This window comes from Theropithecus gelada, chromosome 7a, assembly GCF_003255815.1.
Source record: "Theropithecus gelada isolate Dixy chromosome 7a, Tgel_1.0, whole genome shotgun sequence".
Lineage (NCBI taxonomy): Eukaryota > Metazoa > Chordata > Mammalia > Primates > Cercopithecidae > Theropithecus > Theropithecus gelada.
Genome location: NC_037674.1, coordinates 454,918 through 472,011, shown reverse-complemented (window position 1 = coordinate 472,011; position 17,094 = coordinate 454,918). Strand labels below are relative to the sequence as shown.

Here is a 17,094-nt window from a genome sequence, read left to right as displayed (position 1 = left end):
AGCTGCTGCGCCGCTCTTCACCAGGGCACAGGGCACGGGGAAGGGAGACAGCCACCCACCTCTGAGTAACGGCACGTCGGAAGAGCAGGTAGTGAGCAAGCTCCCCAAGAAGCCAAACAGCTTCTCCACAAGGCACTTCATGTCCCTCGCCCTTTCGGTCTTGTCCCATGACGGAAGGACTGCTTGCAATAAATGCACAGCTAAGATCTGATAAAAGACAATTTAAAACGACAAGCATTAAAAAAAAATCTGATTAAGAAACTACAGATTGTTATTTTCTCTTTACCTTTTTTTTTTTGAGACAGAGTCTCGCCCTGTCGCCTGGGCTGGAGTGCAGTGGCACGATCTCAGCTCACTACAACCCATGCCTCCCAGGTTCAAGCAATTCTCCTTGCTTCAGCTTCCCAAGTAGCTGAGATTACAGGCACCCACCACCAAGCCCAGCTCACTTTTTTTGTATTTTTAGTAGAGACAGGATTTCACTATGTTGGCCAGGCTGATCTCGAACTCTTGACCTCGTGATACACCTGCCTCGGCCTCCCAAAGGGCTGGGATTATAGGCATGAGCCACTGTGCCCGGCCTCTCTTTATTTTCTGTTCTCACAATGCAAGCAATCATGTGAAAATTTTGAGATTCATTATTTTACAGCCAGGTAATTACACTCAAGTTGATTAGTGATTAGGATTGTCAGGGACTTTAGAAAAAAGCAACATGACAGATGCATGTGTTTAATTAAAAAAGAATTATTTTTAGTTTAATTCTTAAGACAATTACACTACAAATTCTGTGAAGCAGATGAGTGCGTAGTTGCAGATTTACCACTGAAGAGAAAAGCAGGTAAGCTAAAGGTTAGTGACTTACCAATTATCAAGGACCTCTGCCCCTTGCCTCCAGAAAATCTACCCTGTCACTTCTAGACCCTTTCTGTACTCGTTACTGAATAAAGGCCCCTGACTCTGAGGGCAGGGAACTTCAGTACATGGATGCCTCTCTCAGGGAACTGGTTTTGCCTGGCAGCACATTACCTGCCTCTGCAGCGAGGCGGCAGTGAAGGGTGCATGCCCTTCCACGACCTTCATGAGCAGCGTGATCCACTGCGGGGAGCTGAGGGCGCCGCACACTTGCGGCGTGAGAGCGATGCTCCGCACAAACCCCAGCGTGCACCAGCTCCGGTGCTGCTCCCTGCACACCAGCCTGTTTGGAGAAGCTGCAGGAGGGAAAACAGACATGCTTGGTAACAAGTCCCTAAAGATAAATCCCTAAATGTAAATCCTTATTTTTTTATCAACTTATTATTTTATTTTCTACAGTAAGCTCCTTTACAAATATATTGCAGTTTGCAAATTAATTCAAATTCAAAGTGAGAAGTGGAAGACGACTTTTAAGTTAGTTCAAGAAACATTTCTGAATTTTTCTTTTTTTTTTTTAGAGATGGGCTCTCACTATGTTGCCCAGGTTGGTCTAAAACTCCTGGGCTCTAGTGATCCTCCTGCCTCGCCCTCCCGAATAGCTGGGACTACAGGCATTTTTAAAACCTTCTAAGTATGTGTAGTAAAAGTAGTTAGGGAATTTTAGCTATGTATTGTTTCTAGGCAACAGGAAAATGATCTATAATTCAAATAGCAGTTAATTTGCAAGAGTGCATCTATTGTATTTTTTTCATTTCGTTTTAAATATCTCCACAATCTTGCTTATATTTAATCTGCACCATAAGTTTCCAATCTAACTTTACTATATCTGCATTAACAAAAGGAAAGGTTTTCACTAGGTTTACACCATTGGATTGTGGCACAAGTGGGCCCAGCTCTGCTCCGCCTGGCTCCAGGACTCCACTACTCCCTGAACGGAGGCTGAGGCTTGGAGGCTGGGCCCTCCTGAGGGACCCCACCCACGGCCCCACAGGACCTGCTCTCGCCTCCCACCTCCCCACCCTGCCCTCAGCTATCCAAGCCTATGAGGATACCTGCCTTCCTTCAGCACACTCGTATGCGCTCAAACACACACACTCACTCTCACACCCTCATATGCATCCTCACACTCACACCCATACGAAGTTATTCAGACACACCCATGGGCATCCACACACCCACCCTCACACTCTCAGGTGCACTCACACCACTGTCGCAATCACTAACACACACACAACCCCAGTCACACATATGCACACACAACCTAAGATGCAAGCTGACACACACTCCTATGCGCTCTCACATACACTTACCCCTCCCAATGCATACAGAAACTCAGATGCACTCACACTCCTAAACACTAGTCACAACCGATTACTCACCCACTCACACCTGTACCCACACTTGCTCACTTGACACTCACACCTACACTGTTACAACCTCCCACTCACTGACACAAGCAAAATGCTCACATTCATGCACACGCACTCACAATAACAGGTCACTCGTGCTCACACTGACACAAGGCATTCACATTTACACAAATGCTCACCCTCAATCGCACACTTACACTTGTGCCTGCCACCCACTCATACTTCCTCACACTCACCAAGCCTCACACTTCGTCTCATTCACACACCCAGTAATCCCCTCACACTCATGCCTCCCTCGTGCTCACCCTCACACACACACTGGCTCAATGCACTGGCGCTCTCACTCCCACTTCACCTGCCCACTCACATGCTCTCATGGACACACACACACCACTCACATAAATGCATGCATACATATACACACACAACCACACACTACAAACACACCGCCACACTTGCAACACACATGCTCAGCCACTTGCCCATCAACCGCTAAGACACTCACTCTCATCAATAAGTGCGGACACTCTGGCACACCACTAATACACGCATGCTCTCACACAACCTCACACACACTGGAGCATGCCTACATCCTCACCCACACTCACAGGGGCTGTCAGTCACATGCACATTCACCCCACTCCCTCAGTTCACATTTCTCATACTTACACTCCACACACAGACACTTTACGGATTAAACTGTGCCTGTCCCCCAACTTCACATACACTCAGAACCTCAGAATATGATCTTATTTAATGAGGTCTCCGTAGACCTCATTAAGGTAAGAATTTAGGTGACATCATGTTGGATGAGAGTCAAACTCAATGAAAGAGTCCTTTCAGAGGCAGAAAAGGACATGCAGAACACAGGGGCAGGGGCCATGTGAAGACGCAGGCAGACACTGGCACAATGCGTCCCCACACCAAGGAAGCCTGGAGCTCCCAGAAGCTGGACAAGGTAAGGAAGGACCTTCCCTAAGAGCCTGTGGAGGGAGCATGGCCCTACCCGCACCTGGATTTGGGACCTCTGGACTCCAGAACTCTGAGAGAACAAATCTGTTGTTTGAAACCAGTGTTGTGGGTTGAATTCAGAATTGCAAAATTCATATGTTGAAGTCCAAACCCCTACAGTACCTCGGCAGGTGACCTTGTTTGGAAATAGGGTCGCTGCAGATGTACTTAGTTTGATGAGATTGAATGATGTCCTTATGAAAAGAGGAGATTTGGAGGCGACTCACACACAGGGAGAATGCCATGTGAAGATGACGGCAGAGATCGGGATGACACCTCTACAAGCCAAAGAACGCTAAAGAGACCAGCAAACTCCACAAGCTGGGGCAGAGCCCTGAAGCAGCTTCTCCCTCACAGCCCCAGAAGGAACCACCCTTGATCTCAGGCTTCCGGCCTCCAGAACCGTGAGAACTACTGCTGTGTAAGCCCCCAAGTCTGTAGTACTTTATTACAGCAGCCACAGGAAACAAATCCACACACATTCACACCCACCCACATTGACACCCAGACACGACAAGCGTGCGGCCCCCAGCGCTGACTCCCTGGGCCCTCAATCTCTCATTCCATACATGTCTTGTCCGTCGTTCCGCTTTCCACTAACATTCGCAGCAGTCCGCACAAAGTCTTGGTGGCTTCGCTCTGCATGATCTCGGCATGAACTCCGGCAGACAGACAAAGAGTCTGCAGTAAGTTAATAGTGCTGGTAAACATCATTGCAGTGGGGTGAATGTTCCTTTCAGTTTGTTCGGCTTCTAAAAAAAAAAATCAAAATAACAAATTATATTCCCAAGTAAAACTGGAAGATAGTCTTGCACATAATTTAATAGCTTTAATATTACATTCTTGTTTTCTTGAAGACTTGAATTTTAGTGCAGTTTTAGGTTCACGCAAAATTAAAAGTACAGAAATTTTTCCGTTCTTTTTTTCTTTGAGACAGGGTCTCTCTCCTGGAGTGCAATGGCACGATCACAGCTCACTGCAGCTTTGACCTCCTCCCCTGGGTCAAACAGTCCTCCCACCTTGACCTCCCAAACTGTCATCTTTTCTGCTTTGAAAAGGGAAACAGATCTTTACAAGAAAAGATGGAACTCAGGATGCACTAACCGTGCACCCTAATATTTCTGTTCCCATCTTCCTCAAGAATCTTTTAAATAATAATTCTCAAAACAACATTAGCATATAACTCAGAAGCAATAAATGATTCCAAGGTTTCACTTCTTTAGAACGACAACTTATCAAATGTCAAGCACTAGTTTCTGATGAGCAGGCTGTGCCCTGGACGAGGACAAAGCACCAGCATCTGTGGAGTGGGGCGACCAGATGCTCGTGCATCCAGTTTGGCTGGCTTTGGGATGCGGAGATGTGTGGCAAATGAGGCCGCCCTCTGTCACGGGACCACCTCTGCCCAGGCTCTGACATCCCTATGGGGAAAGGCCACAGGCAGGGAGCCAGACCTGCTTCCCGCAGGCGAGGTGGGCTGAGAGGAAGCAGTGCCTGGTGTGAGGCAGTATGCTATAGGCTGGACGCTGGCGGCCAGCACCACAACCACCCTCAGGGATAGGGTTCCAGGTGCCACGTACATCACTCCTAACAGGCCTACGCAGCAGGCAACACTTCTGTTCACACCTGAGGGACCCAGGCCCCAGACGTGATGTGCCGAAGGTGGTGGCATCAGGATCTGAGCTGTGTGCTCCGAGCCCAGATGGTCTGCTGTGGCACAGCCTCTTCCAGCCCCCACACCACCTACTCCCTACTGAGTGCACCTTCTAAGGTCTCGTGCTCACTGTCACAGCCGTTTCTGAGCCTGACGACACTGCACCCATGGTGGGCACCACGGTGCTGGGAGGCAGCCCCAGCCTCTTGGTTGGTCTTACCAAGCCCAGCCATGTGAAGCTTCACATGTCTTTTAGGAACAGGTAAGAAATGTCACGAAACCTCCTCCCACAACCTGGATCTCCTTGGATAGGATCTAGCGTTCTTGGTCCACCCCTGAATTCTCACTTCTGCTTCCCTAGAAGCGATAAAGTGCTGACTAACTCCACATTACAGGAAGAGTTCAGAGTCAAGGACCACAGAGGAAAGGTAAAGGCAGAGGGCAGGTGGAGTGTGCTTGGGCAGGGGCTTTCACTGGAGGAGGCGGCAATGGACCGAGATCGCAGGGCAATGCCACCAGGCCTCAGCTCACTCCCTCAGACGCAGGCTCAGCACCAACCACATGACACTCGCTGGTGGTGCAGCTGCCCCGGCCTGGCCACCACATTCTCAAAGAGGAGCACATGCACACGTGAGAGGAAAATGCAGAAAGTCAGTTCCAGCCAGATCATCAGATCCCACAGCCACTCCACGCACGTGCATAAGAGGTGCCCAGGAGCTTATTTAAACAGCAGGCTCCGAGGACAGAGTACCAGCTGCAGGTGCATCCTGATATCCCATTCTAATGCCCAGATGACAGTGGTGGCAGCCAGCACCTGGACAGTTTATGGGCTGCCTTGGACTAAATGCCTTCCTGAGTCACCCACCAGAGTCGTCCTCTGTGTCCGAGTCCTCTGCTGAGGGCTGTGCAGCGGCCGGCAGCTCTGCCAGCTTGAGGTCATATTTTCCTTCTTTCCCCATCCTGTAGGAGTTGGTGCTGCCCGTGTCCCACTGGACTCTTATCCACCCGTCCTCTCCCAGCTCACCAATCACTCGGCCTAGGCCTGGAGGAGGCCCATCCTGAGAAACCAAAGTAGAGATCAATTAGGAGGGTGTGTGCCCTGCCCTGGTCCTTCCATGGCTCCACCAGACCTGCCACACAGATGTCTCCATATGCCACCCTGTCTGTCAGGGACCGTCCCCATACACAGATTTCACCTCTCCTACAAAAAGTGTGCTTGCATCATTTTAAATTAAATGACATAAAATAACGTGCTCATGCTGCTTTACCAAGGAAGTCGGGGAAATCTCATCTCAATTAGGATCCTCTCTGGGTCAATGCAGACACAGGGCTTTACAGCAAGTCCTGACCCCTCAATCCCTCACGGGCCTTGCAAGAGCAGAAACTGGAAACAAGCACCAGCACCTCCACATTCCCTTTTCTTCAGTTTCCCCCGGGCCCCAGGGTGGAAGCTCTGTCTCACTTCTGCGGGAGAAAACTGTTTCTAGGATGGATGCTGCTGTCTCCAGACACTGCTAATTCTAAGATGACTGTGACAAAGCCCGGGCTCACCAGCGTGGCTGAGAAAAGCCAGACAGACCATGGGAAGGTGAACACTGCCCTAACTTAGCTAGGGCTGTGGTAAGTGACTTCCACCGGGGGGTACTGGCAGATTTAGAAGAGACCTGCTATGAGGGAAAATGGAGACACGGCCACAGGCCCATGAGGTGTATCCCTAACTACTGGGCTTGCGGCACTTCGCAGCACATGGCCATCAGCTCACAGGGTCAGCATCTGGGCTTCCTGCCTCAGAGCCTTCACTACACCAACTTTCAGAATGAGATTTACTCTCTTGCTCACTCTCACTCTGGTTCCAGCGACCCATCAAACTGAGCCTCACGCCAGTGAGTTTCCTGAGAAGAGCTGCCTCTCTTTCTGGACTTGATTCTGCTCAGATGCCCTACTTATGATTCCCTACTCTTCAGCTGCTTGGGAATCAGTAACTGTGTCATCTAACAACCACACACGTTCCGGGTTATTCCAATTTCCACCCACCAATATCGTACAGAACTGTGCAGAAGATAACTGACGTGTGGCTAATGTGTTCACATCAAATCTCTGAGTACCTGATCGCCCCATTTCCAGTCCACACCTCTCATGACCCTCGTTCCAATCTTCATCATGGCAGCCAGCTCTGGCCCTGAAACAGGGAGCTGCACAGGAGCCGTTTCCTTCCTTGTTTCTTCCAAAACTGTGGCAGAAGCACCTTGAGCAGAAGCATTCATATCTTCCTCAACGTTGTCACAACTGGGGCCTGACAGAGCGTCAAAAACAGCAGCTGAGCCAACAAGTAGCTACAATGCCCCCTTAATACACACAAAACATTTCAAAAGTACTAATGATCATAATTTTGAAAAATCCATACTATAGGTTTTATCAATTAATATAATACCATGAATATTTTACCGATATAGGATAAACCCAAGATAAATGGAAGGACGAAATACATAAATATGCCAAGAAGATACAAAAGATATTAAAATGCTCAGTAAAGCTACTTTCTCTACTTCTAGGAATTACTCCCCCGAAAAAAGCAAAATAACTGAGTTAGAAAGATACTCATCACATTTTTTTATTAATAGAAAAACAAACATAACTACTTAAATATCTAAGAGTGAGAAACTAACAAACTTTAATCACGATTCTGTGCAGAAGACAGCTAACAGCTAGCCAGAGATACCACATCAGACAGGACTGCTGCAGGCTAGCCCTTGGCTGGAGTCTGGATTTCAGGAGGGCTCCCCCATTCCCTAGGTGGTAGGTGTGGTTTGCTGTGCCTCAACTGTCTGTACAGACAACGTGGTCTGTGCTGAAACCTGCTTTCCTTGGTCTGGAACTTGGTACGCGCCAGGCAGGGGGTGCCCGTGTGATCAGCCTTGATGGAAACCCTGGGCCTGGAATCTCTACCCAGTTTCCCGGCAGACAGCACTTGACATAGCTCGGTGCCAGGGCAGTTAAGCTCATCCTGTGTGGCTCCTGTGGAAGCTTGTACCTGCTTTCCTCTGGATTTTACCCATGTCCCTCTTCATGATTTTGCTCTGTGTCCCTTCACTGTAATAAACTGAGCCCTGAGTACAACTACATGCTGAGTCTTTTGAGTCCTGCTGGCCAACCATCAAACCTGGGGGTGGTCTTGGAGACCCCTGACAACTGGTGCCCTGCATGGCCACAGAGTCATCCACAGCATGAAACAGAAGCTGATCTGCTGTCACCTGAAAGAAGAAAACCTTACCAATGGATTTGAAAATGGGAGATCTAACCCTAGGAAAGTACGCTAGATTTTTAACCCCCCTTTTCCCACTTGCTAAACTGAGAGGGGGTAGGAGTGCGGTCCTGGTAACTCCCTTGGTTTTAGTTTTCTCCTCTGGGTAGGAGGGAAAAAGATCCAAATAGTCCCAAAGGTGGGCTTGGGTTGACCAAAAAATGTAAAAAGTTTGTGCTTCCCTCTCCCGTGAGAGTAAAAAAGGATATTCAATTCTCAGGACTGGAGCAAAACTACATAAACTAGCAGGGGAAACAGCCTTTCCTTTAGCCTAGCTGCTACTTTGGGGGCCCCAAGAATGGGTCCCAAGGAAGGGACAGCAGTTGCATTACAGGCGAATCTCCCAGGATCCCCTGCGCAGTTATACTGTTAACTCTGTAAAGACTGCCGGTGGCTTGAAGAAATTTGCAACCAAAACTGGGGGAAATTTTTATTTTACATAGCTTTATGTTTTGTGGCTGTTACATGTGGATGTATACATTAAGTTAGTATAAAATATTATATGCTTATAATTTCTTTTTTTTTTTTTTTTTGAGATGGAATCTCGCTCTGTAACCCAGGCTGGAGTGCAGTGGTGTGATCTCGGCTCACTGCAACCTCTGCCTCCCGGGTTCACGCCATTCTCCTGCCTCAGCCTCCCGAGTAGCTGGGACCACAGGTGCCTGCCACCACGCCCGGTTAATTTTTTGTATTTTTAGTAGAGACGAGGTTTCACCGTGTTAGCCAGGGTGGTCTTGATCTCCTGACCTCGTGATCCACCTGCCTCGGCCTCCCAAAGTGCTGGGATTACAGGCATGAGCCACCACGCCTGGCCTATAATTTCTTAAATGACAAGAGAGATACCCTGATCAGGGCAAGTTGCAAATATAAACAGATACTCGTAAGATACAACTTCCTTGCTTTTTGCAGCCAGTGGGCCAGATGAAATTTAAACAGATGAATACTATCAACAGAATGAGTCCCCATACTTAATGATTTGTGCTGTCATTTTTACTTATGTAAAAATGCAGATACGCTTTTGCAATTTTTAAATGCAACTTTTGGTTGCTAATGAGGCCTTAAGAAATCAGATATAACTCTTACTAGATTATTCTTTTCAGCTAGCTGTAACTCACATATTAAAATATATATTTGACATAATATAACATATAAATATATAAATTAAATATATATATATATAGAGAGAGAGAGAGAGAGACAGACAGAGACAGACAGACAGACAGACAGACAGATCGATAGAGAGAGCGATTCCCCCCACCCCCAAGACAGGATTTCACTCTGTCACCCAGGCTGGGGTGCAGTGGCTTGATCTCCACTCACTGCAACCTCTGCCTCCCTGGCTCAAGCAATCTTCCCACCTCAGCCTCCCAGGCAGCTGGGACTACAAGCACATACCACTATGCCCAGCTAATTTTCACATTTTTTTGTAGAGACAGGGTTTCGCCGCATTGCCCAAGTTGCTCTCAAACTCCTGAGCTCAAGCAATCCAGCCGCCTCAGCCTCCCCAAGTGCTAGGATTACAGCCTGGCCTGATATATATTTTTGAATGGATTAATGTGAACTCTAAGACTGATGTGATAAAAAGAGCTTGGGTAACCTTGCTTTTTCGCTTTGACTTTGACAACTGGCTCTGCAGCATCTCATATTTTAGCCAAAGACCACCACCATAAACCAATCAGATCTAATAGACATATACAGAACATTTCACCAAAAAGAGCAGAATACACATTCTTCTCAAGTATACCACAGAACAATCTCTTAGACTGACCAGACCATATGTCAGGCCACAAAGTCTCAAATTTAAACAGACTAAAATCATACAAGTTACCTTCTCCAACCAAAATGGGATAATGAGAAATTAATAACAAAAGGAAAAGTGGAAAATTCACAAGTATATGAAAATTAAACAACACACAGTAAACAATCAGTGGGTCAAAGAAGAAATCACAAGGGAAATTAGAAAATACTATGAGATGAATGAAAACACAACATACCAAAACTTCTGTGCTGCACCAAAAGCAGGGCTAAGTGGGGCAATTGTACTATAAAAGTCTGCATTTACAAAAGACGACCTCAAATCAATAACTTAACTCTGCATCTGGAAGAACTAAAAAAATAAGAACACAACAAAAACCAAAGTTGGGCCAGGTGTGGTGCCTCACATCTGTCATCCCAGCACTTTGGGAGGCTGAGGCAGGTGGATAACTTGAGCCCAGGAGGTTGAGGCTGCAGTAAGTCATGACTGTGCCACTGTACTTCAGCCTGAGGGACAAAGTAAGACCCTGTCTCAAAACAAAAACAAAAACAAAAACGTACGAAGCAGAAAGAAGGAAACAATAGAGATTAGAGCAGCCATAAATGAAATAAAGAATAGAAAAATAATCAACAGAACCAAAAGTTCAGTTTCTGGCAAGAACAAAAAAACTGACAAACTTTTAGCTAAATTAAGAAAAAAAGAGGCCAGGCAAGGTGGCTTACAGCGCTTTGGGAAGCTGAGGTGGGCGGATCACGAGGTCAAGAGATCGAGACCATCCTGGTTAACATGGTAAAACCCCATCTCCACTAAAAATACAAAAAAATTAGCTGGCCGTGGTAGTGCGCACCTGTAGTCCCAGTTACTCGGGAGGCTGAGGCAGGAGAATCACTTGAATCCAGGAGGCGGAGGTTGCAGTGAGCCAAGACTGCGCCACTGCACTCCAGCCTGGCAACAGAGCGAGACTCCATCTCAAAAAAAAAGAAAGAAAGAAAAAAAGAGAGAAGATGCAAATAACTAACATCAGAAATGTAAGTGGAGACAGCACTACCAACATAAAAATAAAAAAGATTGTAAAAGAACACTGTGAACAACTGTATGCCAGTATGCCAACAAATAAAATAGCCTAGATAAAATGAACGAATTCCTAGAAACATAAATTACCTGAACTGACTCCAGAAGAAATAGAAAACCTGAAAAGACCCATAACCAGTGAAGAGATTGAATCGGTAATCAAATATCTTTCAACAAAGAAAAGCTTAGCTGGTCAACTCTACCAAACATTTAAAGCAAAATTGACACCAATCCTCAAACTCTTCTAAAAACAGAATACATGGGTACACTACCTAGTTCATTCTATGAGGCCATTATTACCCTGATAACTGTAAAACAATAAAATATTGCTGAAAGAAATTAAAGAGGAAAGAAATAAATGGAAAGACATTCCACATTCAGAGAATGGATGTTAACATTGCTAAGATGGCACTATTCCCCAAAACAATCTACAGATTCAATCCCTAGCAAAAATCCCAATGGTCTTTTTTGCAGATATGGAAAAGCCAGCCTTGATGTTCATATGAAAATGCAAGGGACCCAAAGAAGCCAAAATAATCTTGAGAAAGAAAACACACTTCTCAATGCTAAAACAGTACAAAACTACGATGTTCAAAACAGTGTGGTACCCACATAATTATCGACATATAGAATGTGATAATGTAATTGAGAGTCCAGAAGTAAATCTAAGTACCTACAGCCAACTGATTTTTGCCAAGGGTACTGAGAACTTCAGGGAAGAACAGTCCTCAACAAGTGGTATTGAAACAATCAGATAATCAAAAGAAAAAGGTTAGACTCTTACCTCACACGGTGTAAAAAAAATTACCTAAAAATGGACCAAAGATCTAAATATAAGAGCTAAAACTATAAAACTTACAGAAGAAAACATGAGGATAATCTTCATCAATCTTGTATTTGGAAATGGCTTTTTGGATGTGATATCAAAAGCACAGATGATAAAAGAAAAACAGATAAACTGAACTTCATCAAAATAAAAAACTTCTGTATCAAAGGAAATACAATCCAGAGAACAGGAGAAAATATCCTCAAATTATATATCTGATAAAGGTCTACAGATCTGTGAAGGTCTAGGATACACGAAATTTTTAAAGAGTCTGAGGACTGGTGTTAATTCTTCTTTATTTGTTTGGTACACTTATATAGTGCATTTATTGATACAACAAAAAGATGACAAACAACCCTATTTAAAAAGGACAAAGGGGCTGGGCGCAGTAGCTCAGACCTGTAATCCCAGCACTTTGGGAGGCTGAGGCGGGCAGATCACCCGAGGTCAGGAGTTCGAGACCAGCCTGGCCAACATGGCGAAACCCCATCTCTACTAAAAATACAAAAATTAGCCAGGTGTGGTGGTGTGTGACTATAATCCCAGCTACTTGGGAGGCTGAGGCATGAGAATCACTTGAACCCGGGAGGTAGAGGTTGCAGTGAGCCAAGATTGTGCCACTGCACTCCAGCCTGGGCGACAGAGTGAGACTCTGTCTCAAAAAAATAAAATAAAAAATAAGGAGAAAGGGACTTGAATAGACACTTCTCCAAAGAAGATATACAAATGGCCAACAAGCGCAAACATGTAAAGAAGCTCAATCATCATTCATCATCAGTGAAATGCGAATCAAAATCACAATGAGATACCACTTCACACCCACTAGGATGGCCTTAATCCAAAAAAAAAAAAAAAAAGAAATCCCACAAAAAATAGTGTTTGTGTTGGCAGGGAAGTAGAGAAACTGGAACCCTGGAACCCAGGAATCCTGTCCACTGGTGGTGGGAATGTAAAATGATATCACACTGTGGAAAAGTTTGGTAGTTTCTTAGTAAGTTACACATAGTTGTACCATATGACCCTGTAATTCCAGTCCTAGGTGTATAATCAAAAGAACTAGAAACAAGTGTTCAAACAAGTATTTGTATATAAACGTTCCTAGCAGCACTATTCACAAGTGAAAAGGCAAAACCAACCCAAATGTCCATCAACAGATAAATGAATAAACAAAATGTTATATATTCATACAAGGAAGTCTTTTTCAGCAATAAAAATAAAGTACTGATATGAAATAACCCAGACACAAAGGCCACAACTGGTATGATTCCATTTATATGAAATATCCAGGATATGCAAATCCATAGACAGAGAAAGCAGATTTGTGACTCCTAGAGGCTGGAGGGCAGGGGAGTCAGGACTGATTGCTAAATGGGGTGCATTTATAGTGATGAAAAAATTCTACAACTAGATGGTGGTGATGACTCTAGAAAAGTGTGAATGTATTTAATACTGCTGAATTGCGACGTTAAAATGGTACACTTTCTGCTATTTGTGTCTTACCATAATTTACAAAAAGTTTTAAAACAAAAAAAAAAGAAAGACATCAAAGCAAAATCTTGATGTTTTCCCAAAGGCTCTCAAGCCGGTGCAGACCTACCAATCAGGCGAAGCGCCGTCTGCGTGAGGGCCAGCGTGCCGGAATTGAGCAGGAGGTCGAGGTTGTTTGCACCGTGCTGCAGGGTGAGCATGCTGAGCATCACCAGGAGGAAGCGGGCTTGTGGGATGGTCCCCAGGCTCGGTCCTGACGGGTTCTCATTGGTAATGGTTTGCAGGGGAACCGGCTGGATACCTAATGAGCATTGGCACCTACTTACATTTCTTGTGCATGGATACAAGATACAAGAATAAACGTAATGCAGAAAGCATTGGCGATTACTTTAAACATCTATTTTTCAGTGGATTTCCACAGAGTGTGCAGCTCTGTCATGCTGCACAATGAGCCTATCCCCTGCACTCCAAGCACAGGTTGTTCCATCTGTCTACAGGACTTAGCATGTTGCTCTCCGAATACCCTGGTGCCCTATTCCATTCCTTCCATTTCAAATATGAAAGTTATGTCTCGCTTTTCATCCACAAAACCAATCCAATCAACTCTCTGTAATGCTCAAACTATCCAGGAAATAATATTAATATAGGACACAGACACTTTAGGGTATGTGGTGATACACATAAAAATGTCAAAATGTAAAAATGTTATACTAGAGTACTTCAACATTGTGTCTCCTGCTAAATTTTAAAGTTTTGTTTAAAATCTGAGAAAGCTGAAATACAAGTACAAAGTTATTAAAGTCTTCTCAAAAGCAAAAATTGGCATTTGCAAGTTTCCACTACACATAATTAAAGCCAAAATATAAAATAACATTGATGCAATTGTTGACTCACCAAGCTCTTTAAATTTGGCATTGGCATCCATCAAAACATTTCGAATGTTCTGAACAGCCCAAGCATACAGCTTGCCAAAGGTGACTTCCAGCAGCATCCGATTAAAAGGGGGGATCAAATCAACATCCTTTAAACAATCAGTAAGAGGTTCCCTTTCAAATAAAGATAAAGAATTTGACTCGGGACACTGCCAGACTTCTAACTACTACAGAACAACATTTTGTTGCCACAGCTTCCTTAATTATGAAAAAAACAGGATAACGTTTTACCCTATATCGATTCCCTCAGGAATAAGTCTTTGCCATCCACAAAACATCGCGTACTGCACAGATGGAAGTAAGAAATTCTTGCTTGCCAGTTTTAAAATTGTATCTATCCCTTCCAGGCGAACCTCTGCTCTCTCCAACTGCAAAATATCAATGCATACAGTTAAGTGTTATATACATTACCCAATGCACAGAAGCATTTCTCTTCAAATTTTACCTGTTTTAGTAGGCACTTTCTCATTTTTTCCACATCCACTGGCTCTTCTTTAAGGGCAAATTCAGCAATTGTACTGAGGAGTGGAGACTGCGGATAAAGACCCTGAACATTCTGCTTCAACCACTTGTATTTGTGAACGCCTGTAACAGTACTCAACAGCGGCTGCCATTTGTCCTAACAGAGGAAACCAATTTTCATCATCAGTCTATCCTATTTAATATTAAACTGTGCTCTAAAAGTTATTCAAGTAAAATATAAATAAACAATGCTCACAGGTTTAAATTGGTTAAAATATGTTAAATTTAGTAAGTAATACATGGTTTTAAAACTATGCTATAAATATACTTATAAGTGAATTTATAATCTCTATACTAATACATGTTGGAACAGGCTAGCTTGGCATACAAAATTAAGTGATGGTTCATATTAATAACCACAGTGCCCAGCACTGTTTCTGGAACAAAGAATATAGTTAAGGAATGAATGGTGAATAATTAATGACACAATCTAGTACCAAAAATAAAAGGAAACCCTTCTCCAGCTACAGCTCTGACCAGGACATCATAAGTCCAGTTCATGAAGCATCCCTGGGGCCGTATTTCTAACCACCACCCGTTCCTCCCTCCAGACGCTCAGGTAGAGAGGTACAAGACTTGGGGATTCCTGTGCTACGTGCTATGACTCTATTCAGCTAACCTCAGAATCACAGAAAATACTGCACCTTGGGTGATTTAATTGCAATGGGTCTCTTGTCCACATTTATTGGACTATGAGGCAAAATGCAAGCTTCTTCTAAATCACTCTCTTCATTTCCAATTTTTTCTTCATCATCCGTAGATTCTGGCTTCTTAGGAACTGTATTTTAAAACATCATTTTCTATAAAAATCATACACTTAAATATAATTTTAAATTAAGAAATATTTAGATTTGCATGAAGGACAAATATTTCATTCAAATAAACATGTGAACATCATTATAAATTGCAATGCTCAAACCACAAAAGTGAAATGACCACCACGGCAGAACAAAAAGACAAACTGAGAGTGCGACACGGGGAGAAGCCCCGAAGCCAGGGAAGCCCGGCGGCCAGCGAGCTCTTCCTCAAGCGCCAGATAGTGAACGCTTGAGTCTTTCAGAGCGAGCTCTTCCTCAAGCGCTGGCGGGTGAACGTTTGAGTCTTTCAGGCCATGCAGTCTATTGCAAATACTCAACTCTGCTGCTGTAGCACAAAAAGTAACCACAAATAAAACAAGAGGTATGGCTGTGCTCCCATAAAACTTTATTTATGGTGCTACAATTTTAACTTCATGTCATTTTCATGTGTCAAAAATAATATACTTCTTCTAATTTTTAAAAAACAATTTCAAACTGGAAAAAAAAAAAAAAGGTCTTAGTACCTGGCCAACACAAAGCAAACAAGAGGTGGAATTTGGCCCACAGTTCCTGGCTTGTCCACCCTGGTCCAGTTCAGGGGTTCTGTTAGTGTGTAACTAAATCAATTGAATTCATTGTGATATGTGGAATTTCCTCCCTATATTTTATCTCTTTTAAAATTTTTGGTCTAAATTTCCTCAGCATATAATATAAAAAATAAGCAACATGATAACACACCTGGGCAGTGAAGAGTTAACATAGCAGGCTGGGGCTGCTCAAACCCTGCAAATGCCCAAGGAAGGTCTGTCCCTTCAGGATGGGTCCTTCTTCTAGGAGCTGAGCTCTGAGTCCTTGGAATATCCTGCCTGGTAAGTTTTTTGGTACACCTGACACCCAGGACCTTGTGGCAGTAGTCGGGCAGGTAGATTATGCTAATGACGTGACTCTAGGGGGACCATTTGTTTTTGCGCTGAGGCACCAGAGTCTAAGTAATTGAGGTCAGTCACATGGGCACTGCCTGTGCTTGTGACTGGCCCCCAATAAAAACTCTAGACTCAAGGCTCAGGTGCGCTGGCCTGGTTAACAGCTCTTCACACATGATGTGACACACTGTTGCTGGGAAAGCAAAGCACATCCAAACGACGCCACTGGGGAGAAACACCAGAAGCTTGTGCCTAGTTTTCTCTGGACTTCCCTCTAAGTACCCTTCCCTTTGCTAATCTTAATCTGTATCCTTTTTGCAGTAAAAAACCACAGCTGTGAGTATAACAGCTCTTCTGAGTCCTTTTAGTGAATCATTAAGCCTGAGACAGGGCTTGGGGATCCCTGACACAGCAACAGGAATATTAATCACTTAATCTTTATAAGTTACTTAATTTCCAAAAAAAGAAAAAGAAAACCAGCTTGAAACAACGCACAATAAATCTATAAACCCACAAGAAACTCTAAAAGTG

The 17,094-nt window shown here is 44.2% G+C and overlaps 1 protein-coding gene across 1 annotated transcript in view; it reads right to left on the bottom strand.

Annotated features, from left to right (window-relative positions):
* Positions 1-17,094, bottom strand: part of LOC112627419 (E3 ubiquitin-protein ligase HERC2-like) — a 213,049-nt gene that overhangs the window by 103,108 nt on the left and 92,847 nt on the right. Inside the window, exons 11-20 of the mRNA XM_025389651.1 lie at positions 15,488-15,621; positions 14,767-14,940; positions 14,553-14,689; positions 14,284-14,435; positions 13,499-13,690; positions 7,053-7,240; positions 5,813-6,005; positions 3,863-4,045; positions 1,027-1,208; positions 60-207 (exon numbers count right to left, since the gene is read on the bottom strand). Coding sequence (XP_025245436.1) covers positions 60-207; positions 1,027-1,208; positions 3,863-4,045; positions 5,813-6,005; positions 7,053-7,240; positions 13,499-13,690; positions 14,284-14,435; positions 14,553-14,689; positions 14,767-14,940; positions 15,488-15,621 — 1,683 coding nt within the window. The remainder of the gene's footprint in view (positions 1-59; positions 208-1,026; positions 1,209-3,862; positions 4,046-5,812; positions 6,006-7,052; positions 7,241-13,498; positions 13,691-14,283; positions 14,436-14,552; positions 14,690-14,766; positions 14,941-15,487; positions 15,622-17,094) is intronic.